The 26,992-nt window shown below is 48.0% G+C and overlaps 1 protein-coding gene across 1 annotated transcript in view; it reads left to right on the top strand.

Moving 5' to 3' along the window:
• Positions 1-792: 792 nt before the first annotated feature.
• Positions 793-26,992, top strand: part of LOC144170769 (zwei Ig domain protein zig-8-like) — a 327,868-nt gene continuing 301,668 nt past the window's right edge. Inside the window, exon 1 of the mRNA XM_077700757.1 lies at positions 793-1,499. Within this exon, the coding sequence (XP_077556883.1) occupies positions 1,346-1,499 (154 nt within the window). The 5' untranslated portion in view covers positions 793-1,345. The remainder of the gene's footprint in view (positions 1,500-26,992) is intronic.

The raw sequence follows: 26,992 nt of genomic DNA on the forward strand, positions 1-26,992 counted from the left end.
GATTTGCTCTTGATAGCTTTTAAGGCGTTAAACTATAATAGGTTGCGCCTGTATATCCCGTTCTTTGCAGCTCCAAAGAGCCACTTAAATCAAGGGCGCACAACCTGTTTTCGTCCCACACAAACGATCGAAACAGAGCACGGACAAAGCTCGTAGTTTTTTTTTTTTTTTTTTCACGCACCGGAAGCATGGCAGCAGGCCTCATGACGAGGCCGCGAGGAAACATGTTGGAAAGACGGATTCGCGCCACTGCGCCCGCTCCGCGTTTTCCACTTTGCACTGGCCGCAAATACGCAGCAGCGCCCAGCGCCCGACAAGAAAGACCCCAGCCAGCTCGGATGCTCAAAAGTACCCGAAAAGCGAACGACAGGAAAAAAGAAGTGGAAGCAATGGAAACCAACGAACATTATTTTATTACATCGACAGTCCCGCAGCCCGACAAAAGTCCCTCCACTTGGATGCGGGCCAAGGGGCCTCGGGAGAGTAAAATTAAAGTAAAGGCAAATGGAACGGGAGAAGGAAGAGAGCTCGGCAGAGGCGCGTTTCTTGGCCATGCGGATTAAACGCGCCAACGCTGCAATCCCCATCTCGGGCTCTCCCTCCGCTCCCTATTTGGGCGCGACGGGACGACGCCGGTCCGGGACGGCGGAGGGACGCCGGGAAAGGGCCTGGAACGGGCGGACGTGACGTCAGGCCCGCCTCTTCCGCGCGTGCGTGGTTCGGGGCTGCCACCACGTGACTGGGCCCGCAGGCTCCCCTCTCCTCACCTCAAGGCGCCACAAGCATCGGACGCGTTCTGCGGTGAAGCGCTTCCTCGTGGCTGCTGCCGCTGCACTGCCCGAGCCGCCGCCGCCACCGCCGCAGTCCACTCCTCGCGACTGTCCCACTTTTTATCCCGTGCGGCGCGAAGACGGGAAGGAAAAGGGAAAAGGGGAGGCGTCGCAGAAGGAAACTTCTTTGCCTCCCCGGCTCGCGCTTGCTGCCAAGGCGGAGAAAGTCGGCGGCGCCGGGAAGAGAGTTGTGAAGTCTCCAGCTGAGTTCAGTGAGACGTGCACCGTTGCGAAATAACCGTGCGTGAGTGCAGGTGGGTGTAAGTGTGTACATAACACATCGGGGACGGCAGTGATGTCCCTAGAGTCGCGAGGATACGTCGTGGCAACGCAGTCTGTCTCTCCAGTAACGCACGTGTGAACGCTGGGACCGTGCGTGTGCGGCGCGGAAAGCCTGCACGTAACCTCTTCATCTTCCCACCCCGATCCAAGTTGTTGTGACTGCGTCCACGAGTGCCGCTTCTGAGACAACGCTGGTTTTCAGCCCCGATGAACTTTGCTGCCAGCGGAGCAGCATGAGTCCAGCAGGAAAAGGCCGCGCCAAAACCGGCCGGCATCGGAACACGTTCGGGATGCGCGGATGTTGGTACTGTGTCTGCCTCGCCGTGTCATTCACTTTCGCCAGAGTAGCGGCGGAGTTGCCGGTTTCCACGGAATACACCATTTCAGGTACTGAAAGCTCCCTACTTGCACTGTGTTTTAAAAAATTAATTTGCTAGGCTTTTTTTGCTTGTATGTTCTCAAACACGCATGCCCGGTGTTCTGTCGCCTGCAGGCAGTTCATAGAATTGCCTCGTTAGGGGACTGATTGCGCATGCCGCGTCTCAAGGTAAAAGAAAGAAAAAAAAAACCCGCGCAGCTTCCAAAGTAACTGATACATTTTGCGACCGCCTCAAACTTCTTTACACCGGGACATGAAATTATAAATCTCAACAGTTTTACGGGCGCCACCCGTTGGTAGGAGAGCTTCTGTATTGATTTTTTCTAGGGGCATTATTTTCATATATTTCCTGAGGGCCGAATGAAGTTGTGGAAAAATAGTTTCGCCTCTAAACAGACGCCGCCGAAACTCGGGTCTCACGAACTCAATTTCACCGAATCATTCTGTACTGCGAACCTTGCGCATCACGTGTTGTTTTGCTACAATGAGCAGTCATTTAAAGTCGGTGAATTTTAATCTACGTTCGACTTGCTACTGTTGAGCTACTATAAATCCTATTTTTATGGAAATAAGGAGGGGAAAACCCTTTAATAAACTGTTCGGCAATCGGACCAAGCCTTTCTTAAAGGTCTGTTCGCGATAAACGTCAACGCTGCTTCTTTTTTTTTTTTTGCATGAAAACCTCAAACAGCGTCAGCGAGACTAAAATTTCATGACATTTAAGTATTCCATTTTAGAAGGTCGCTACAAGTTGTACCGTTAAAATCACACATTTTTGTGAATAGTGTTAAAGGTTCGTGCTCCTAGCGTACAAAATAATAATCAAATAAAAATTTGCTGTTCATGGTAATACCACCCCCAGTGCAACTCGCAGGCTTCGTAAACCTGGATACGACATCGCCGAGTTGAGTTAGGACGACCTGGTCTTCTCGGCGGAACATACCAATGCGCGCACGGGGGTCCGGAATTTGTTGAGACAAGTCAGGTGGACCCGGAGGCAGGGACTGCGTGGATTCGCTCAACCCACTCGATAGCATGAAAAGCTGTTGGGCTAAGTCGAGAGTCTGAGCGGAGGGCTTGAGCGGAGACGATCGCATGACTTCTTTCCACCGAACGCCTGACCCTCCATCTCCCAAACCCCTCAAGACGACGCCCACCTTGCGATCGTCTCCCACGTAGATCGACCGTATGAAGTTCGTGGTACGTGGTTTAGGCCGAGGTAAGCTGGGCGCGTCAGTCAACACTGTCTGCTCTTGTGTCGTTCATGTATACACAGGACACGGAAATCGACGTATTGCAGAATGGCTTTCATGGCTGTATAGAAGTTTTCGGACATTCCACGGACGAAAGTCTATGAGCACCCACTAAAAAGACTCAGCAAGCGAGTAGCCCCGCTGGAGGGCTGACTAGAAACGCACTCGACTAGTTAACCTATCACAGGGATGGGCACAAAGCAGTAAAAACAAAGGAGGAAGTGCAAACAATGTGTTGATTCACGGAATCAAATTAATAAGTAAATGTTTAGGACAGGCAACAAATGAGAAATTTGCATTTGTAAGACCTGGAAAAAGGCAGACTATATCATGAAGCAGCTGCTTAGTGTGCACTAGTGATATTTCCCCAGTAGACCAGGCAAAGGCGCTGGAAATGTGGCAGTACAGGGGTTCAGGCTGCTCGGTTGTGGTGCGGCAGCCACTCGCGAAAGAGGTTGGGACCACGAATTGCATCTGTCGCATTACAGTTGCTACTTTCCAAAAAGAAGACGCACGAGCTAACAAAAGTAAAAGTAAAACAAAACTCTTTGTAAAGGCATGCACAAGCAAAAAGCTAAATCCCAGAGAAAATAAGTGCAATGGCTCCTAAGGCGCTGTATAGGTTTTCTTCTATTCGCATGTAGTACGGGAATCACTTGAATTACTGCAACTCTCCGCCATTCCCAGGATGAGTGGGGGCCCACCGCCGTGGCTCGGGGACTAAGGCGTTGCGCCGGTCAGCCCAACGACGCGGGTCCAATTCCTGCTGCAGCGGCCGTTTTCTTCTGGTGGAGGCGGCAAGCAAAAACGCCCGCGCTTTGAGACAGTGCAGCAGATTAGAGTACCCTTGATAGCCGTAATTAACCGGAGCCATCCGCTACTGCGCGCCTTAGAGCCCGGATGTAGCTTAGGCAAGTAAAAACCTCACGATTTTGAAGCACGCGTCCGGCCAGCTCGATTCACAACCGGTACAGACGAGGGAAGGGCGAGTGCACTGCTTCCCACATTTACAACCCAGGAGGTGCAAACAAAACGTAGAAAAAGAATCAAGCAGAATCGCTGCGCGCGAAGTCCATAATATGCGTGAGAATTCTTATGTAGCAAGCCACTACAGCCGCAGTACACCCCTGTAGAGAAGATATGGGGCAGTTGCTCGACACGTGCACTGCACTGTCCTTGTAGAAGCTGCACGTGCCTGCACAGCTAGTGCAGCTGGACAGACGGAGCCGCCGCAGAAGCTGCAGGTCGCCGCTTCCTCTCGAGCAGCGCGTCTTCGTGAGTGGCGGTCGCTTGAGAGGTTCCATCTCGGCTGTGGCGGACCGCATAGCCGGTTATATATGCCACTCAGGCTGCGTTAACTTTGCCGCCCTCTGCCGCATCTCGCCAATGGCAGACACGGTTTTTTAGGAAAATAATTGGCCGCGTATCTGCTCTCTTCGCTGCAAATATCGTCTAAAGACGATAGGCTCCTGCCGCCTATGCCAAGAAATGCTGCTGTTCTCTCCCCCGGCCACTTCTCATGCTCTTCCCCTCCCTCCCTATCCTCCCACGATAGACCGGGAGGAGGTTTGCTAAATTAACTTTACCCGCGGCGTTCCACTGCAAAGCCATCTACTGGAACCTTTTGTGACTGTTCAACTTGTAAATCTTCAATGAGGTCCAGGATCCCGCTAGCTATTTTTGTATTTTTGTGTAAAATATTGCTTTCAACGCGTATTTCTTTTTTGCTGTCACAAGTAACAGGCACACAATTATTTTCAATTAAAAGGCAACTGCGAGTACAAAAATTGTGCATTCATGTTTAGCCTAAAACATGCATAACGTTTTCTTCCTGCTCAACAATGTTTACTAGCATGGAGTATGTTTCCACATTTAGTGGTTCGGAAAGGTTTTACGTGTCTAAACTCCTCGTTCAAGAAAACTTTTAACTTTTGGTCAGATGAATGAATCGAGGGGTATACATACATACATACATACATACATACATACATACATACATACATACATACATACATACATACATACATACATACATACATACATACATACATACATACATACATACATACATACATACATACATACATACATACATACATACATACATACATACATACATACATACATACATACATACATACATACATACATACATACATACATACAGGCCGCAATTTCTGGGTTTAAGTAGCCCGAGAAAGACTATTAAAAAATTCCCCCGCATTTCCCCGAGGGGGAGAATGTGAAAGTGCGAATGCACGGTTGTCGGCCCGCTTGCGGCGCTTGCGCTCGGCCCCCGCAGCCCACCGCCTCGCCGCCTTCTCTTCCATCTCTTCCATCGGGTTTGTAGTATCACGTGTACACCACGCAGTTATCAAGCCGCTATAACGCCGCTGAGTCGCCAACGCACGCCGCTGACGACGTAGTTTGAATGCGTTAAAGATATAAGGCGCGTCTAACACTGATATCACCGTCGCGTCCGTGGCTTGGTCGGTAGAGCGTCGCGCTGCGGCCGCAAAGTCCTCGGATCGAAACCTGGCGCCGGATGCTGTTTCTTTTTCAAATATAGAGGAGCACTGCGGACGCCAACGCCGCCGGCGGTGGATGGTTTGGGGTCGCTTATAAAGTGCATTCGCACTTAAAATAGTTTGTCTTCCGCTTCGTTTGTTTATATTAAGACGAAAGTGTTTTATTCCGGGGCGCACAAACATTTTAGTGACGTCATATTCGTCACGGAAAGGACGCCAGTACAACGAATCAAGCGCCCGTACTGGGTGCACCCCTGCACATAAGGGGTTCTTGCGGGGAAGCAACCTTTAAAACCAAAGAGTACGGTATACTTCGGGTTGTTCGTTTTCTGGGTTGACATTTTAACACAAAGGTGTTTTATCCCGGGGTACACCAAGATTGCACTGACGTCATATCTGTCACGGAAATGACGCCAGTACACCCTTGCCGAAGCGACTCGCCAGCAGGACGTCGCTCGCCAAGCACACCCACAAGACAGCCACCGACCCACAAATCATGCTTAGCTGCAGATTTCGCTGCACATTTTACTTTCGTGTTTTACTGATTCCTAGGGCAGAGGAATCAACCACATTTTTTTTGCTTTTATCCTGCCATAGCTTGTCTGTAGCGGGTTTTGTTCCCCACTGTTTTGTTCTTTTTACAATAAAGGAATAAAGACTAGAAATACTACGAAAACCTCACAAAGTAGGAAAAAATTGCGCGCTTATCCACGCTGTGAAGGTGGTTGAAATGAAAAGCGAAGCTGTAAACGACACCCACAACGATACCCATGCGAGGTCACTTGAAGTCACACACGCGGCTCTACAAAGAGACAAGAGAAATGCACTTAACCGCACTCTTTATTACTTCAAAAAGATATTACTTGCCAATGTGAAATCAATGCATGATCAATGAATGGTGGTTGGATGAGTTGTATTGCGTAAGCACATGAGTGGAAACTTTTTTTATAAAATGAAAGGAAGCTCCAAGCCGGTGTTAGTCGATCTCACTTCTCCGTTTCTGCACCACCGACGGACGCGACTAGATCGGTGGCAGAGACTGAGAAGTGAGATGCCATACGTTGGTGTGGGCTTCCTTAATTTTTACTAATTCCTAGGGCACGCGCAAGGCGAGCACACGGCCGCTCCACGCGCCTTAAGCGGACCGCACAGCGGCGCGAAAGGTCGCGTGACGCTATCGCGTGGCATTCAGCGAGAATGCAGGGGTTAAGCCCGTATTGTGCTCAATGAGGGCAACGTCTGTCTTCCCCGTCTCCGCGTGGGCTCGTAGCTCAATCGGTAAGACAGCGGCCTCTGGCTGCGTTTCTCTATTCGTTCCAGGTTAGATTCCTGATGATGCCAGTAACTTCTTTTATTTGTTCGCGGGAGTTTTCTGTTGACACAAACGGTCGCGACAGAACCCTTGGGGAGTAGTTGTTAAAAGATTCGCTTTAAAAAAGGCACAAAAAAGTGCACAAGTGCTGGAATGCCTTGTTCAAAAAGTGCAGGCTGACTTGCAAATACCTGGATTATAAGAAAACCTTTGCGGTCTATCTGAAAAGGCATTTATAAACTCGGTGTGCATAAGCTGTTGCCTACCTTCCGCAGGGGAAAAAAGAGCGCAGTGGGGGCTATCCCGGCGAAAGGGCAAGCGGCCCGCTGGGGTGAGTAATGACGCGAAAAGAGTGAGATTGTATTGCATAGACGCTAACTAAACTTCTGCTGATTCGACAGTTTCGCTCGCCCTAAAGTGAGTTCGGGGACCCATCTGGCTGCTCTCTTGCTTGGTGTTCCTCCTGTGCTTTTTTTACAGATCTATAGTTCCCCAGAACTGTCCGGTATACGACTGAAATTTGTCCCAGTTATGTTAGACGGACTGGCCGTATATCGGAGTTGTTTTGAGGAAAAGCTTTAGAATGTCCATATGTGAGCCCCATCCTAGGCCAAACATCGTAGGCCACACACGTACGCCGTCGTTTTATGTTAGTACCAGGCTATAACGACATTCCTCGAATACAAAATGAAAACAATTTAGAGGAACTTGAATGTTAACAGAAGGAGGTTATCAACTTATGAAGGATGTATCCCGTAGCAAACGGCTCGAGAAGGGCAGTAAATCGACACATAAAATCTGCAGCACAGTTGCTTGCTTTCTTTGTAAAAGAGGTTAAAATTTTATATATAGGGATTCCTACTGCCGCCACTGAAATGAGGATGTTGCTTGCAAGTTAAATTTCCAAAATAGCCGCATTCATTTAGCCTGCTGGAAATAGCGGCTGTGGGATAATAATTAAGCCACCACAAAATACAAATTAGGGCTTGCATTTATACTTTTTTTAAGCCACAGGACGCAGGAACTAATTAAAAATAAAAATAAATAAAAGACCAACAGAAACACAAAAAAAGGGGGGGGGCTATTTTAGCACTTCGATTTTTTAAATTGTTTTCCTTTCAGTTGTGTTTTCGTTTTTTCCTTATAATTAGCACCGTCACGCTTAAAATTTGCTTTATTTTACTAATTGATTGATTGAATGCAGGGTTTAACTCGTCGATGCAACGCAGGCGATGAAGCGCGCAGTAGTGGAGGCTTCGGAATAATTTTGACCACCTGGGGATCTTTAACGTGTGCCGAAATCTCGTAGTCACGGGCGTTCTTGCTTTTTCGCCTCCATCTGAAAAGCGGCCGCCACGGTCGGGAATCGAGCCCGCGTCCTCGTGCCCAGCAGCACAACGCCATTGCCACTGAGCCACCGTGGCGGGTACTTTAATTTTACGACCGTGTGCCTTCTTCCATCAGCGCACTCGTAAAACCCTTTTTTTATGCAACACCGTATTCATCATTTTGTGTGTATATGTGCGTTTGACAAATGTTCTTGTCTCTCACAAGCCCAGAAGTCACAAGTCCTTTACCTTGAAATGACTGTTTAAACCGTAACGAGGAAGAACAAATCCGAAATGATAAAATAAAGCTCATCTCTATTCAAGAATATTTCTTGAGGGAGTTTTAACTCTCATCGTGGCGCGGGTAAATATCTTTTAAACGAATTTCATTGAGCGTCAGACACATTAGCTGTTTTAAGACCTTTTGTGACCACTCGGCCTGACCTTCAGAACCCGTGCAACTCTTGGCTAAGATGAAAATTAACGGTATCAGCCTGAAATCTTGTTAAAGGCTGCCACTTAGGAGAGTTCGTGTACCCGAACACAGTGCAGACGGCTAAAGCATTGACTAATAAAGAAAAACAAGAGAGACGAGTCTGCTGCTTTCTCCGGCGCTTAGCAGGTGCTTTGTGCCACTTTTTAGCAGCTAATCTCCCGCGACTGTAATATATATTTGTGTTCTCCAGGGTCCATAACCATTGCTTCGGAGCAAAGGCCCCACTGTAATTAAATCATAGCCAGGCGACCAGTTTCACAGGTATGTATTAAAAAATGATTACGATGGTTGCAGACAGCCATCGTATATCGCAATATGATAAGAGAAAGGTCGGCGAACATGTCGTCATGCTTTTACGACGGGCAGTGTTTTTTTCTTTTTTTCTTCTTTTTTTTTTGGTTTCCAGACAGAGCTGAGGATAAAGGAACACACAGGCCCGACAAAGCGCCGGCCCTTTTTACAGACAGTGTCATGAGAATGTGCGTATATCAGCTTAGACAGGCCGGTGCAACGAGAGTTACAACATCAAATGACTAAGATATAAAAAATGCTGCTTGGGCATTCTTTATTAAGCTGGAACTTATTTTTATTGCACGTCATAGGCATCTGCGATGTGGGTGGCCACAACATGAAGTAACGCGGCTGCGTTGCCTCATTTATTTATAAGTGCAAGGTTTTATGTAGTGAAAATGCGCTTTCACACAGCCGCCTTCACAGTTACGACATACGTGGCGCGAGGGCATTGCGTTAAAAGCTGAGCGCGGGCGTCCCTCGGACCTGAATGTTATAACTGCCCCCACAAACTGAAGATCACCAGAAAGCTGCCTCTTACTGTTGCGCTTTTCTGTCGTTATGCAGACCCTGCCGGCCAGCCCCTTCAGAGACAAACGTAACTTCATGCATTTGCACATAAAAAATGGTCGCCGCGTATCGGCTTGTTTCGCCGCAAAAGCTGCCAAAAGACAACAACGTTTCGGCAGCCCCTGTCTCCCCTTCTCCTTCTTTCTCATGTCTTTTCCACCCCCCTCCCCTCATTTTCCCTTTCATCTACCCTTACGCGGGAGACACGTGGACGACTGGTGCATGCGATTCGCGCGACTGATCGTTACGATATAGAGCACGACTAGTCGTACGCGTGAATTTGAGACACATGCACCAAAGGGCGTGTGCGATGCTTCGCCGGCGTCGCTCCGCCCACTGTTTTCGCTCCATGGTTGACTCCCGATTTAGGCGCAATCCGGCCGATTTAGAGATGTGCAAGAGAAATCCGAGAAGGAAAAAAATACATTTATCAACTTGATGTGAAAATGAATAGTGCTATTACGTTATACATTGCATTTTTAATGTTCGGTACAGCGGTGTGGGAACATTTAGCATCCATAATTCCGCTCGTCCATGTTGTAGGTACCACTGGCAACATGTGTCTACCAAGCGGAGAGCGCACGGGTCGCCGTTGCGGCGGCGGAGACCTGCTCCCCACATAATACTCAGAATTGCCACTGGCATTGCCTCGGGGCTTTGAAAGAAACTTCCCTAGTAATGACCCCTTCGGGCCCTCATCGGCTGTGCCGCACGACGATCGTAATGATGGCACGACTGCATCTGGCTTGCAAGTCGCACGTCGTGAGCCTCCTCCGACCAGCGAACGATGCCAAAACCGGTCCTAACGATCAGTCGTAACAATCAGTCGCATGCGAATCGCGTACACCAGTCGTCCATGTGTCTCGCGTCTACTCCCCCCCTGCATTTACTGCCCCTGACTCAATCCTTCCTTCCCGTATTCCTCTCTTCCCCTCCTCTCTACTTCACCCCTCGAACATTTCATCGCCCCTTCCCGCTCTCCCTTAAAAAAACCCTTCGCATTCCAATCCTCTTCTCTCCCCCTCGCATGCTCTCCATCTGTGGCCCCTGTTTATGCAACTCCCTGTTACTCCTGTCCCCCTCCCCCAACCGTGCCTCCGTTTTGACACTCTCGCTTCCCCACCCCCGGTCTTCACCTCTTGTAATCTTGCCCCTCATGCCGCACTAATCTTCCCTTCACCTTCTCCTACACGGATTCCTTATTCCTCCTTTCTATTTCCCTTTTCGCCTCACTAGCCTCACTCAGTTCGCCTCACTTACCAACTATTTTAGGGGGCCTTTAAGACTCTAACTTTGTGAAACAAACCATGGTACCACTGTGAAGCACCTCCAACTGTGCCCGTCAGGTTAACCCAAGAGAGAGTCGACTTTATTTGATGCCCGAGATGGATTTTGAGATCTTGGCGATCTCCTTTCTTCCCTCAGCCGTCAGCCAGTATTCCTTGAATCCTAGCGATGGCTTCAGCCCTCGAGATTGCTGTTGGCTGTGGCTCCGAGGTGGAGCTGAGCAGAAAAATCTCCCAATAATCTAGAGTAAACACAAGTTGCGTTTTTTTTATTCTGTACGCATCCCCAACGCAGTTGTTAAATGATACGATGTGCGTGGCTGCCCTTGATTCGACTTACGGAACCTGGCGCTGATTCTGCTCCTTATTCCTTTCGGCGTGTAATGTGGAATGATATAAAAGACCGCTCCCCTTTATTTCATTCGTATACAAACGAGGGTGCGATCAAATCCACCCCTCCACTATCACGCGCGGGATCATGTCACGCTGATAACGTTAGGGAGGAGCAGCCTTTAAGGCAACTTTTTTTTATTGTATTAACAGAACCATGGTCCTCTTTTCCCCTTCGTGATCCCCGCAGTAATGATGAGAGTTATAAGATCCCGCAAGGTAGGCCTGAACTGACAACTTTGAATGGGGGCTTAGTGGGCGGGGTCTATGCAAATGACGCTACACTGCTGTAGTCAGTAGCGGCAAAAAAAAAATACCTGCATTACCGTTTCTTGGGAGCGGATATCTCCTCTTTTACCTTCTGAAAATAGCCAGGAGGAGGTTACAACGTCACTAACAGCTACGCTAAAGAAGGCCCTTTCTTGCCTACCCAAGCCCTTGGTAGGCGTACAGCATCGCGGAGTCATGATGCCGAGAAGCACAGAAAAGCCGTCTTTTCTTTTCACTCCGGTTTTCTTTTCTGCTAGCAAGGCTGGGCATACATAGCGCGCACAGCTTCAACAAACCGGCGGTTGGTTCAAGCGCGGCTATTCGCGAGCACGTTTTTAGTCTCAGCCTTCATGTTCCGTCGGACGAGTAATTGCCCCTTTCTCTGCGCACTGTTTGCTTCCCGTCCGTCGCTGTCTTTGTGATTTAGCCCCCGAGAAAATTTCGGCCTTTCTAGTTTAAATGCCAAGTCATTCCTTTTTTGTCTCCAGCCACGGCCCCCCGCTAGCGCGGCCTGTCCAGGGCTCAGCGTTTACATTCTCCAAATTACCGGTTATTCGGGCGCCGCCCGTGGCGATAGACGTGCTGCTACGTCTTTTTTTTTTCGTACGCCGAAGTCAAATTCTTATACGGTCTGTACGTTTTTATTTTGTCCCTCGCGCATGCTCCAACTTTTAAGGCCGGTCTTCTTAGTTCTCTTCTGTCGCTCTTCATCTTTTTAAGTCCGCATAAAAAAGTGCTCAGTAAGGGAATTCAGTGCGCCTATTTCCATATCCCATAATCCTGGCACGCCTTCTTTTTCCCTCTTCACTTGGTGCACTTTCTTCGCCGGCCAGTCCTGCGCAGCCGCCCATTTTACTCTTCGCTTTTCTCGGATAATTCTTTCGCGAAGTTCACTGCTCAGGACGGGAAATCGCGATTCTTTTCGACTGACTCACTTTATCACGTCCCGCCTTCCCCGTCCTCCGCCCCCATTGCCGCCTCCGTCGCGTGTGCCCGTCGACGAGGCCAGGCCGCCGCGGCCCGGTGTATTGGCAGGCTTAAATTTTTGATACGCACCCCCTCCCTCCCCCAGAGGCGTTCGCGCACTGACGAGATTTATAAAGCCTGATAACGGCCCTCACCTCACTCGCCCCCGCCCCCCGCCTATGAGTCCAGCCTCCCCGGATAACTCTCGGCTGTCCATCGCAAAGCAAAACACGGAAAATAGCGGGAAAATGAAACGGCAGTAAGAACCATATGGGAGCGCATGGAGCCGCCTGTTTATTCGGCCTTCTCTGTTTATCACGCAATTCAGATTGTGAGCCGTCTTTTTTTCTGGGGCAGGGGGGGAAGGGGGGTAGTTCGCCTTAGATGAATGCATCCCGTGAATGAGCCCATCTCGTGTACGCGTGAAAAGCGCCAATAACGCGTTATACAAGAACAAAAAAATAACGGTCCCAGTACGTCTACTGGTGCGTGCTCTGTGCAGTCGTGCATACGCACCTCCGGTTCCGGCATTGTCACGCATCGCGTCTTCGCGCCGGTTGACGTTTATGCACCGTACAGTAATCGGTTGTCGGCTCTGCGATCACTCTTTCACGTAGAAGTGCCTCTGTCGGTATGCAAATGCTTTGGCGTTGCTTGTAACTTCTCCCTGAACTCATGCCTGAAATTATCTGTAGCACCGATGCGTAGCTTGAGGGCGACCGCGTGATTACGGGAACGAGCGAAGATGTCGACAGCAATAATGCCCCGTAAACCTGCATGTGTACTCGCGACAGTTAAAAGCCATTGAATGGGGGGCTCTTAACTGTTCGTAGTGATTGTAGAACGTCAGATAATTCCTACGCAATTTTACCCACGTCTCAGCTCTTTTCTGTCTTCAGCGCCTCTCTCACACCCCCGGCCACCTCTGTTATTATTTGAGCAATCCTCCTTTGAGCAAACCTTTATCAGAGTTAGAGACTGAACCGTCGAGTAGAACGAATTTTGCGGTTATCATTCTACAATAATACTCCTTGTCTTGCCACACTCGAATAATCACATGCTGGAAAGAAAAAAATTGGAGCTATATACTCCGGATGGTGTACTGAAGAGCCTGTGGCTGCAGACTTCTTGAACAGATGTGTTTTCGCAATCCCTCGTTAACTCGAAGTCATAAAATCCGCTGAAAATGTTGAGATAAGCAGAGTTTTGAGATAATCAAAATGGCGGAAATTTGTGGCCAGGTCACTGAAATACCAGCTAGTGCTGGCAACAAAAGCACCACTGCACAGGGGGGAGTATTGTGATAAAGGCAAAATAATTCACAGGAAAAGCGAATTTTTATTATTGTGGAAGAAAGAACTGCGTGACACTCGTCTGTTTCGCGTTCGCATCGGGTCCCGGAAAAGCGTTCTAGAGCCGCTCAATGCATCGCATCAATTGTAGGTCGCCACCGCTACATTCTACCTTGTAGCGAAGCAGGCGCAACATGTTTCTTGTCTCTGCCAAGTAGGCACTGCTCGAAGCTCCTCGTCGTCTGCATGATCAGCTTCCCCGTCCCCAACCATCTCAACGATGTTGACTTAGGAGAAGATTCCGGTAACGGGGACATCGGCCTCGTAAATTTTCGGCTCAAGATCGCGTTCGGCGACTAGTGGGAAGTAAGAGTTCGAACGGAGACCTTATCAGTTGCCTGTAGCGGACTTTGCCTTTTGTGCTCTCTGTGAACATTTCGAGATATCCGTGGTCCCCAGAAAAACAGGCTCAGGATAAAGGAGGGCGAATACATAGCGCCTATGCGAGGTAATTCACCACGAGAAAAACTTTTGACTTAACCGATATTTCGAGATATCCGAGTTCGAGATAACGAGGGATTAGACGCAGGTTAACAACACCACGCATACAAATGCCCGCGCAGTCGCGATACCGCGCGAATAGGCAGAGCTGAATGAGCTCCTACGCATATCAAGATATTGCCAGGAGCTCAATCGCATTCAATGGAGAGCTCATTCGCTCTCCATTCAATGACATGAAACGGAATGGAGGGTGTCACTGAATGAAGAATGAGTGAGTAGTGAAACTGCTCGACGTTCATTTTAAAAATATGCAGGCGGACTGGCTGTGCAACCACGAAATATTTGATCGAAAGCAGCAGACACTCATACCTGCAAGGCGTTGTCAATACAACACTGCGGGAATGTATGCAACACTTTGATGGGTTTCAGAGTATCACAGAATTCAGATCCAGGATGCAAGCACAAATTTCTTGCAGTCAACCCGTCTAGCGCTTGTACTTTCGGTAATTGATTGGCTGGTTCATTGTATGCATGCCCCAGTAAGCACCGCGGACGGCAGCGTCGGTGGGAACGCACGCTGCCGCAGCAAATATTTATGCATATAAATGGCGGTTCATTTATTGATTGATTGCAGGGTTTAATGCACCGGCGCAACGCAGGCGATTAGGCGCGTCGTAGAGAAGAGCTCCGGATTGATTTTGACCACCTGGACATCTTTAACGTCCGCCGAAATCTCCCACACACGGGCGTTTTTGCTTTTCGCCTCCATCAGAAAAGCGGCCGCCCCGGCCGGGAATCGAACCCGCATTTTCGTGCTCAGCAGCACAATGCCTTAGCCACTGAGCCACCACGGCGGGTATAAAGGGCTGTTCAAAACTCCACCACGGGTATGGGATACTTCGTGGGTATGTATCGCTTTGGTAGAATAACAACAATTGTCGGGCCTAAACTTATGCCTAACGTTCCGCTTTGAAATCCTAAGACGTGAACCGATACTCGCCGCTTAACATATAATGGGTGCAATAAGTAATTTTGACGATATGTACCGGTAGACGACGGTAGACCACAAATCATAGCTTTCAACCTAACTTCCTATGTTTACGCCTGACGTTAGGTAACTTTCAAGTTGAGCCTTATGACGTGCAAAGCAGCTCATACTCAATGTACTTCGAGCTACGGGTGCTCGTTGGCGACGTTAAACCTCAAAGCGTGACGCCTAAACCTGAAACGCGAAACCTGGTGTCCTTGAAGTGTGCATCTACAAGCAGGAGCCCTTAACCAGCTCGCGTGTTGTCTGTTTTCTCAGTCATTTCGCTCTGTCAGGTGCTCTATTGGTTACCCCACCAACCATGGTAAAGTCGGGAACAACGCCGTGAGAACCAACTTCTGTACATCTGGCCACTTGTAACCAGCACAAAAAATCCCGGGACATCTTCACTAAAGTTAATCCTGCTGAGGGGCGAAGCATGCCGTGTATGAGTGTTTTCTTGGCGCTTTGGCGTTTTTGCCAACGGAGATGAAACCGTTAGGGAGTACAGGTATACAGCTTTGCTGCAATAGACTCTTGTCTTTGAAGCACGAAGCTCTCCAGCGCGAGGCGTGAACGAGTGTCCCGGTGTTTTTTTTTTTTTTTTTTCAGTACGCGTTACGTTCTAGCGCGAGGCAACGAGTTTCCCGGCGTTTTAGTACCGTGACTACATGAGACGAACGATGATTACGACGACGACGACATGAGACGCCAACAGCCGCAGCCACTAAGGAACTGCGCCCCTAAAAAACGCGCCCATACACTTCTAACAGATGGTTAACCGGCGAAGCTGTGACGTGCGGCAGGTGTTTTACGTTTGACGCGTGGTTTGTCCATTTCTATGTAATGTGCGGCACAGGACCGGGATAATTGGAGATTAATGGGAGAGGCCTTTTCCCTGCAATGGGCGTAGATAGGCTGGTGGTGATGATGACGACGTAATGTGCAGCCGGTATTTGCCATTGCCGCGTTGACGCTGCCCCGCCCGCACCATGCACCCACCGTCATCGGCCGAGCTGACGCACGCGATAACTCGCTGCGTGCGCGCTCCACTGCAAAGAACCGAGCCATTCACTCTCCCCTTCCTTCTAATTCCTCTCCAATCTGGTCTTCCGGGAGAGTTTCCTGCTTCCACCGGACAGCTGTTTTTTTTTTTTTCGCATTGCCATATACAGCCTCGCTTTGGAGTGCCCTCTACGAATTCATTAATGTGACAAAAAAAAAATAGAAAGGCGACTACAGATACGATGTCAGTCTCGTGCTAACAATAAATAATGCTCCCCGACAAATTGGCGACGCCGAGATAGTGTTGTATGACCAACATTTTTGATTCACTGGAGTTGGAAGCAACTCATCCGGAATCTTTCTCATTGCTGTTATTTTCGGTCACGTATGTTCGGCAGCACGAATCGACGCTGTCTCAAGTTAGTTCTGAAGCCAACCTCAAATACGCAGCGACCGGGGTTAACCTTTACGGCGTTCACTTCTGTTCGTTGTGGGGAAGTATGGGGAGTTGGGGTCACATTCAAATGCCCACGTACAACGGTGGGCATTTGAACAGCAAAGTCGACCTATTGCTTATGCATGTTGCCACCTTAATACGAAAACGCAGTTATTTAAGTAGCCCCGTGGCTCATAAAAGCTTTCCCCTTTACTTAGAAAAAAAAATAGTGCGGGGACAAGGAGAAGGAACAATAAACACAAGCGCTGACTCTGAGGCAGGGCATTTATTGCGGAGATGACAGTATAAACTTAACAACAGCCAAGGGTGAGGAAGTTTTATGTAGCAATGCCTGAGTGTGGTGAGCCATGCCAGGCGACAATCAGGCAAAGACGGCTCGCCTGAACAGCGTGCATGCACTGAAAGGTAAATTTTTGTCGAAGATAGGGCCATGCATAAGAAAGGTTCAAGAGTTATCAAAGCTTTTAGGCCTCCAAGTGAACTAATTTCCGCTCCCAAAAGTGCTAAAGATAGGCTGTTGACGCAAGAAGCACTTTTGTCGCAAATGGCCAAGGTTTCAAATATTTGGAAAGTAGGCCGACGTAAGGAAGGTGCCTCTTGCAGAAGCAGTCTATCACTACCACTTTTTGGCGCAAAAATCAGATACTTGGCTGCCTAAAAAACTTGTTGTTGGTTGACATTTTTTTGTCTATGAATCATGAACCAACTCTCCTACGATAGTATCTTTCTCCACTTTCCTTGGCATGCCTTGCAAAAGCTATGGCATATAAGAAAGACCGCACTGCAGTATCAGGTCGCTGCAGTGGGTATACTTTTCATTATTTGCTTTATTTTTGTTGCGGTTCTCGTTAAACAGCCATCGAGTTAATAAATAGGGTTTATTGACAGCAAGGATGAAGCCCTGTGAAGGAAAGGGGGTTGGTAGGAAGGGGAAGCAAAGAGATACGGGTACAACTGATTGTAGAATATTATGTATTTTATGGACGCCTTCATTCTTTTGTGCAGCCTGAAAGACATGGTCAGGCCCGCTCTATAACAGCTATCGAATGCTTTTATTGCTCCATCGGAGAGGAAGTTGGCCAAAGCAGACGATATTGTTCGCGTTTCGTCTCACAGTGAATGCGCGTTATTCGAAGAATACAGAGAAGTAGAAAAAAAATTGGCCGCGTATCTGCTACTTCCGTTGCAAACGTCGTCAAAAGACGATAGTCTTTATCGGCTTTTGCGAAGTAAATACCTCCCTTCGCTTTCCCGCTCACCTCTCATGTTGTTCCTTTTGTGTCGCGCTCCTCCCAAGGTAAAGACGCCAAAGGTTTGCTTAAATCATTTTAAATTTCCCGCGTTCCACTGCTCCAAATCGGGTGTCTCGATGCGAACGCTGCCATACGGCGAAGACGCGCGTTAATCGAGGCGCCCTACTTCAACGTTTATAGAACCGCGTTTCCCTACTCCACGTGCGTTGCAAGCAGAACGTGGAACCTATCTAGTGGAACCTTGCGTAACTGTTGCCGGTTGATTTCTTATAATGGCGCCAGAAGCTATAGTGGCGCGGGCGACAGCAGGCGACGATGGAGTGAATTCTTTTTCTGCAGTTTATGAAGTATTTAATTTCGCAGAAGTCAAGCATGTTTGACTTTTTTATAAAGGAACACTGCAAATATCACTTCTGTATTGATTTGTTCTCTCATATTTGCATAATGTCTTGTTCTTCTTTAACAATGTTGACAAGTATGAACCTTACACCGGACATAGACGGGTAGATTTAGCTGTGACTATATAAGACTATTGCGCAGGCATTGTTTTGCTTTGGCCGGGTGGCTGAATCGAGTCACAGACAGACGGACAGACAGACAGACAGACAGACATACAGACAGACCAAAATTTCTGGGTTTAAGTAGCCAAAGAAAGACTATCGTCTTTAAAAAATCAGTGGAATTCTACTCCGTGAAGGCGGATGAGCAGCGCAGCTCTTTGAGGGTTGCCACACCCTACCCGCGCGCTTCCTCGACCCACTCCGATGTAACACAGTGCCGTGACACCGCGATCGCACGTTCACGCTTTTGAACCTCACGCACCGTGGTGACGGGACTGAGGTTCCCGGCATGCCTCAATACTATCTCACACCGCACAAGTAACACCGAACTGGTTGGCCACCAACTCCCGCTCAAATCCGGTCGTCCCGCAGGGAAAGCATTCAGCTGGGTTAGCCACGCCGACGCCTTGCGTTCATCGCATCGCGGTATTAGGGGTCCCGACGGGCGCTTGCACTTCGCGTACGCGGCCCTAAATATATATTGTCGCTGGTGGTGTCCTTCCGCCGCATTCGTGCCCGTTTCCACCTCTGCTACACCGGCGCCCCTCCAAGGCACGCTATTCTTCCTCGCTGCGCACAACACGCGTTCCACCCATAGATCGACCGAAACGCAACGGTGATGACGGCGTTAGGCGATGTATGACGTTGCAGCAAAAATACACGCACATTGACGGCGCACAACTGCTGAAAGTGCGATAGAGGCGAACAGGTGGCTGAAGGGAGAAGGTTTGCCGAAGGGGGGAGGCGGGTACCTGGCTGCTTCTCTCGGCATACGGACGCAAAACAATGGTGCAATTAGTTGAAAACAGCTCCACTGTTATAGATTTTGAGCGAAATTTGTTAAGTTACCTAGCGTCCGGATAGAGTAATATTTGTCTGGAGCATTTCGCGGTATTTATCTTTAAAGCTAGACAAGCTTGTAGATCATGCTCTTAAGCCCACGAGATGCTGAAAAAATAGTGTTGCAGTTCCCGTCGGAATCTGGATTCAGTGTTTTTGCCAGTCGACTTATTGCAGTTTAGCATTTACTGTCTAAAAACCCGGTAAGTAGTTCTAATAGCGGTATCATTACTGGATCAGCGTCTGCAAGTGTGCCTCAGAATTTCTCCGCACGGAGAAGCAGAATAGTGATGGTGCTTATGCCATTCCCCACTCGTGGGAGCTGGGGAATGACTTGTGGTCTTCACTGGGATTTGTTGGGGTGATTCCACGTCTTTTGTTACTCCCCACTGAAACACCACCGTCCCTGCTTATCTGCCGGATTAGGGTCCGGCTGCTGAGGAGGACCAGTGGTTTTTTTATCCCGCTTCTTTCATTTCTCCTCCCGGGCGTGAAGAGAGAGATTGAACGTGACCGTACCTTGCTCCACAGGACGTGCATCCTCACCCGCTCGACTATGCTTAATACGCGCAGAATCGCGCGCCTTATATCTCAGGAGGACGCATGGTACCCGCCGTTATTTATTTCCCGGACGTAGTTAAACCAACAAAGCTTCACATAATTTGGAATTGCTCTTTCGCGCAGATGATCCGCAAAGCGAATGTATTGCGCACTTCGTTAGAAGAAATGTGCATTCATGAGTGAGGCTGTGCATACAATGAGAAAACAGGCTGGTCGCTTACAACAGTAAGGCCTTACAGTAAAAAGACAACATTGAGGATACATAGACGGAGAAGCACCAAGACTCAAGATAATTGCCCAACCTATCGAGCAAAGACGAATACGTCACATAAGAGCGAGAAAGTTAATTCCTTCCTTAACGTCTTCTGCCTGTGCGCCCGTCTATAATTAATCGCATCTTCGTCAGGGTGGGAAAATAAACGAAGGTAATTGGACTCGCCGCGGCTCTCGTGTTTCGTTATCGCTTCTTTTTCTCACTCCCTTTTTCCGGCCGGTTCATCTACGAGTGGTCCTAGACTCCAGCCGTCTCCGCAGTCAAATAAAATTCGCAATGCAGCGCCGATAGGCTGGCAGAAAGAAGAATTGGAACCGGTCGGCCGAGTCGGCGCCTCCCGATAGATGGACTTCTCGTCGAGGCGTTACGGCAAAGCAATTTATTTGTGCCGCACATTTTCCGCGATAGGTCCTGTCCGCTCATGTATCTTGAAAGCGGTATAATGGACAATGGCTCTGTTTTATCCTTTGGCATTATAGATCATGTCAGCACTGCTAAAAGGAAGGACCTTCGATATTTGAAGATAGCGGTAAATCCACATTTTACCATTTGGGTGAATCGACGATACAGTCGGCTCGGATTTAGACTCCAACCCCAGCACACCAGCCTGAAAGGAATAAGAAAACCTTATGTGTGTAAGCTTTAAAACTTCATATAAAAGTTAAAACTTATTATAAGTGAATAAAAAAAAAACAAAGATCGATACTACCACATCCCATAGAGGTAGAAATCCTTGTCATTGAGTTTAGCTGACATGCCTAGACAGCGAAGCTGTAAAATATCAATAAAATGGTACTACAAATATGAAGCCCACATGTGCTTTAATTTCAAGTGGACAAAGTTATTTACGAACACATTGACCTGACGGCAGCCCAACGAGCCCAAGAAACAAAACATGAGTGTTATGCAGTTTCTGATATAGCATTTTCTAGACTTGATTAGCTGAGTGAAACTTGCAAAGACTGCAGCTTTTTTTTTTCTTAGCAGACAAATTGTCGGTTCCACGATAACTTTGTGATGCGGCTGGAATGGTTTAGAAGCGGTGGCTCCATATTATTTGCAATAAAACAACGATTGATGGTTTCTCCTGATATCTGCGGAGATTAAATTTCTTAATTTATGCAGTTGTTTGAACAGTACAACTTAATATATATTTTTTCGGTGTAGTTCTGATACAACGCGGTTTATAGCAGTTTCCTGTAACTACACTGTCCCGCAGTGCCCCGAAGTGATGAGCTACATCCGTGAAGAGTAGCGCAGGGACCTTTGCATAGTTTGCGGTTTCTCAAAGAAAATAATCTCTCTCTCTCTCTCTCTCTCTCTCTCTCTCTCTCTCTCTCTCTCTCTCTCTCTCTCTCTCTCTCTCTCTCTCTCTCGTAAAAGTTCATATATTGACAACATACTGGAATACCGAATTGTTTAAGGCTCCGCAGTGAACTAACAAAGAATGATACATAATTAAAACCCGGTATAATGAAAGAGTCCTATCAGCGGAAAAGTGCACTATGATTTTTTTTGAGATATTATATCAGTGCTGCAAAACATTCGCCAAAAAAAAAAAACTGGCTGCATTTCTGCTCACTTCGCTGAAAATCTCATCGAAAGACGATTGTCTTTGGCCGCACCTGGCACCTGAATGCCTGGCTAATCTTTCCCGCCCATGTCGCATGCTCTTGCCTCCCACGATAAATACAGAGGAGGTTTGCTAAAGTCAACTCAATCACACCTGGCCAACACTTACTTAAGAAGGCACAAATGCATACTCCTCTTACATCAACCCCCACGGCTCGCATTCCACCCGATTATAGAGATAACATCACAATCCGGCCACTCCCCCGCAATATGAACCCTATTCATTATACTGCCCGACGAGCTGCTCGAGCGCATGCCCTCGTTTCCACTTTCCCCCCCTCGCCAAACACCTTCTACGTAGACGCTGCAGCACACAGGCACAAGCCGGCCTCCACTGTGGCTGTCGTCTCCTCGCCGACTACTACTCCTCTGACGTCTCTCACTATTCCCACCACAACCCCACATGTTGCGGAAGAGGTGGCCATAGCCCTGGCTCTCGCACACCGGCCTCCCCCTGATCTAATATTATCTGATTCAAAAACGGCCATCAAAAATTTTGCTAGCGGTTGTATCTCCACGCTAGCCTGCAAAATTCTGCTCCAAAATTCAGCCCCCCAGCATCCCACGGAGCTCCTTTGGTTACCGGCACACACGGGACTAGACGGCGCGGAGTGGGCTCATAAGGCGGCACGAGCACTCGTCACCCGTGCGCCTGACGAGACCAATTCCCGTCAAGGAGTTTACTCCGCCAGAGACTCCCTCACCACTTACAGGGAGGTTACAGATTACTACCGCCTCTCCCGCAACACGCTGCCCCCGGCTCACCCATCCCTAACCCCCTCGGAGGAACGGCTTTGGCGCCTCCTCCAAACGGAATCACTCCCCAACCGAGCCCTCCTTCATCACATTTACCCATCCGCCTACCCCTCTCCGCTCTGCCCGCATTGTGGCGCTAAATCCACAGTGCAACACCACATGTGGGCCTGCCCCTCTGACCCCCACCCCACCATAACTTCCCCTGACCACTGGACGGAGGCCCTGGGCCGCTCGGACGAAGACTCCCAGCGCCCACTGGTCACCCGAGCACAAGCCGTGGTGGCGGCCCTTCGGGCCGCCATGGCGGCCCCTTAGGCCAGTGGCGTCAATAAAAGTTTTTATCTCTCTCTCTCTCCCGTGTTCTACGGCTCGCGCCATCTTGAAGCTTGAACACTGCTACGAGGTTGAGGCTCGCGCGAGCGCTTTTCGTATTTTGGGGTCAAAATACTCTTTTCAATGCGTATTTCTTTATTTGCTCTGGGAAATATCATGCAACCATCTATTTTCAATTAAAAGAACACTGCGAGTACCCGTTGTTCAGTGATGCTTTGCCTAAAGCATGCCCAATGTTTTCTTTTTGCTCAACATATTGACAAGTATGAGGTATGTTTCCAGATTCCTGGTTCGGAACACGTTTACGGCTATATAGGCTTCCAGTTCAAGAATTATTTTAACCTTTGGCCGGATGGTTCAACCGATGGACGGACAGACAGACAGACAGACAGACCAAATTGTCGCGTTTAGGTAGCCCTACAAAAACTATCCTCGTAAAAAGTTGGCGTTTCAGCAAAGCGTATTCTGCGGAAACACCACGACAAGAAGGCATGCCGAGGAGGGAACCATATAGTTTATTTTTAAAAACCTAAGGGCAAATATTATCAATTCAATTGGGACTAAAACGTGAAACATCTGAGTTCGGCTGTTGTTTTGCACCGTTTCTTTAGATTGTCTAGTGATTGGCTCCACTTCGGATGATCGTCAGATGTCTTAGATTTGAGACTTCTCTTAGAGAGGGCTGTAGGTGCCCAGGATGCACAGGAGATAATGGTATATAGATAAGGTTAGCAGATATATATATATAACCGAATTCCTGCTTGCGCGTCCTTATCTCCTGGTATTTGTGCACTGTATCGCCTCTATCGCGTTTGTCGCCTCGCAAAAGTGTCAGAAATTGAACGGGCCAAGTATCTGGCCTACGTAAGTTCCCAGCATCCAGCTCGCCGCGCACAAGAGCGTAAACGACGCCAAGCTGAACGGGCGCCCGTTCACTCCGAAGGGAAGACTAAACTTGCCAAAAAAAAGAATGAAAAGCAATATAACCAATCGGAGCTCCCCTTTCAAGCGCTGCTACTCGCATTCACCTTAGTGAAACGACTTTCAATATATTTTACGTTAGAGTTCTGCTCAACCGAAGATCGCCTATACGCATCTGTACGCCTACACAAAAATGCTGACTGGGTAACCGAATAATGTTCTTATAACCGAGAGCGACCCATGTACTTTGAACGGAGGCCGCATCGGCGCCATTAGTTCCATTTCTGAAACAACAGCTATGATAGTGGGTGGAAAAGGTCATATTTTTATGGTAGAACTTATCTTCTATTGTAGTACTCCTGCGATACTTGTCTTTTTTCAGTTGCGAAGTAAATGAGCGTTGATCTGACAATAGAAAACTTCCCTTGTTGGATTCGAGCGATCTATATGAGTCTAGTGCACATAAATGTGCGTAGTGAATGTTAAAATAATGATAACTTTGAGGCGATTCTACAAAACTTTGTAAAGTTTTGAACTCAAACTTGACACTTTATAGTTGCTGTTACGAGTACACTAAACTGCGAAAAAAAAGAGTCTAAACAGTTGTGAATTCTTTGTGACGATTCAAAGCTTTACTTAGATTCAACGCTTTAATTAGATTCAACGCACCCGAATGACTAATCTGGGTGACCATAAAAGCTGGTTTATATATCATTTGAACAAACAGCGCAAGGAGGCGGACGAAAGAAAGAAAAAAGACAGTACAAGCGCTGACTAGCAACCGAGCGTACTTTATTGCGTTCTGCAATATACACGAAAACACAGGCGACGTCATCACTTTGCGATCAATCAAAAAGAAAAGGAAAAGAAAAGGATAAGAGAATCGGTAAAAAATGAACAATGTGCACAGCACTGAGGGTAACATTTTGATGCTGCTATCTCCGACATGCTCAGTCTAAGCAGTCACGTTCCTTCTGTAGCAGTGTAACCGAGGGCTGACTGACGCACGTGTCTGCCCTTTTCGCTATCGAGTAAGCCTCAAACATTTCGCCCGTGCGGGATCCCAAGTAGTGCTTGAGAACCTTTGTGTTCTTAAAAAAGGTGGGGTGCACCCACAAGTCTTGCAGTGGGAAACCAGGTGGCTGCCAGTGCCGACACGTAAGGCATACGCGTGCTCCCATAAGCGTTCGTTAAGACATATCCCCGTTTGTCCTACGTACACTGCACCGCACCTGAGGGGGATCTCGTAGACTACGTTGTCGCCACAGGCAACGAAGCGAGTGGCATGTTTTATCCCAGATGCCGCCTTTGGATGTGTCTCGTTCTTCACAGCTTTGCACACTCTCCTAATCTTGTTAGGTGCGGGAAACACTGTCCTGATTCCCGCCTTCTGGCTGATCTTCTTGAGTCCATGTGACACTTTGTGCACATAGGGAGTGAAGTTTATACGCCCACGTCCCGTCTCCTGGATCTGTGGCATAGCCTTTGATGTCGTCGAGTTCAGCACACTCTCCGGGGCAGTCAAAAGTAACGTGCGCGGGTACCCTGCGTTACGAATTCGGGTTGTAACAGTCGGCCAGTAATGAGTTGTAACAGCTTGGCGTTCGATGTGCATGTAGGATGTACAAGGGCTGTCTTGCAGGTTTGTTGGATATGAAAATCGTATGCTCGGTCTGGTTCCTCGACGAGGTAGCTCTTATACTGGGTTTAGCACCCTTCAGTACGCTGTAGCCCCCCGAAAAACCCCTACAATGTGTTTTCTACAGCGCTCTGAGCAATACCACTGAGGGCGGTGCAAGAAAGATTCTAGTTAACGTACCAGTCTCTCGTTTTGGTGGAGGAAACCACTCCCGTTAAAACAAACATTGCCGCTATCCTTTCTGATGAGAGGAAACTCTGCTCTCTAGGCGCCGGCTCTGCGGAGACCATGGTGTAAATCCTGCTAACCGAGTGTACGAAGGAACAATCTGGCGCGTCGCCTAACGGCCTGCAGTAACTGGGCTCATCCGAATGCAGTATTGGGAAACATAACACTGCTGGAGCCCCGCCTTGGATCAATAAAACGTTAAACACTTGTCTCAAAATAATAAAAAGGTCAAGACAAACTCACATCAAATCCGGCATTTAGGACACGTTGAGTACAGAACTCGGAATATCCTCTTCCAAACAGCAGTTATCACTACTGCAAGCTGTGTTCTTTTCTGTTTTATTTTTCTGTATCCAAAGCATTACTACCTCGAAAACACTAGACACTCCGGTAACTATACCAGAGTGCTTGCCCCGCCTAGATTCGCAGAAGCACTGTAGATTAACCACGAAGAGAAAGACGATAGTGAGGGGTGGGGTGAGGGAGCGACTGTGTATACGAGAAAGAAAACGCAGCCCGTCTGTTGTTTACCTTCCCGAGGGAAAATAAAGCTGGCGGTACTGCGGCCAATGTTTCAGGGAGTACATAACAAATGTTTTCTCAATCGATCGTAAGCGACCACGCGCGGCCGTCTAGAAAACACTTCTCGAGCAAAGATGAATTTCTCTTTTGCGCTTGTGTAAGTGAACCTAGAAATTTCCCTTTTGTCTCGACTCATTTTTGAAGATACACTAAACATTAGAATTTCCAGGTTGCTTGCTGTGTTATCTGTGTCCCCCCCCCCCCCCCCCCCCCAGCCACTTAGCTCTGTTTGTAACATTTTCTGCTCATATGCGTGGCCTCTGTGGAAGAATTTAGTAGTTTTTGTCTTGTTCGGGTGCAAATTGAAATACAGGGCTAGAATTTGAACATATACGAACGTTTTCATGTGTAATAACTTTAAATATCTATGGAAGAAGCATGAGCTTCAATTTGCCCGCAACATATAAGGTTAGAATAACTACGTCAAAAAATACCACCGCTTATGTCTTTATTATGTCGAGAAGGAATTTAAACCCAATTAGGTAGTGAAGTCATGAGAACAACGGTGCTAAAGGAACAGTTAAAACCAGTCCCATTAATGATCATTCTTTCTCTCTAAAGCGCAATGCAAATGAAGAGTCTGGTTTCTTGGTAGCTATGAAACTCTTTTGTCTTATGATTGCAATTAATAGTGTGAAATAAAAATGTGTGAAGGAGAACAAAGCATAAAAGTCCTCATGGGTTGCAAACCACGTTATGCGTGCCTAAAAGGCTTTACTGTCCACTTTATAGCGACTGGGAAGTACGATGACAGCAGTGAACAGACGGACTTGCGCTGCCGGTTTGAGGAACCACACCCATTGCCCTGCGAGATAAAGTTCTCCACTACCCCTACTACATGTACGTGCAGTGATGAAGAACTGAAATAAGAAAAGGGAACTGTAACAAACAACACCCGAAATCAAATATAACTGTTCACAGAAGCCATTTAACAACTCGCATCCGGCATG

Source organism: Haemaphysalis longicornis, unplaced genomic scaffold, assembly GCF_048455015.1.
Source record: "Haemaphysalis longicornis isolate Haplotype H1 unplaced genomic scaffold, Haemaphysalis longicornis Haplotype H1 scaffold_2, whole genome shotgun sequence".
NCBI lineage: Eukaryota > Metazoa > Arthropoda > Arachnida > Ixodida > Ixodidae > Haemaphysalis > Haemaphysalis longicornis.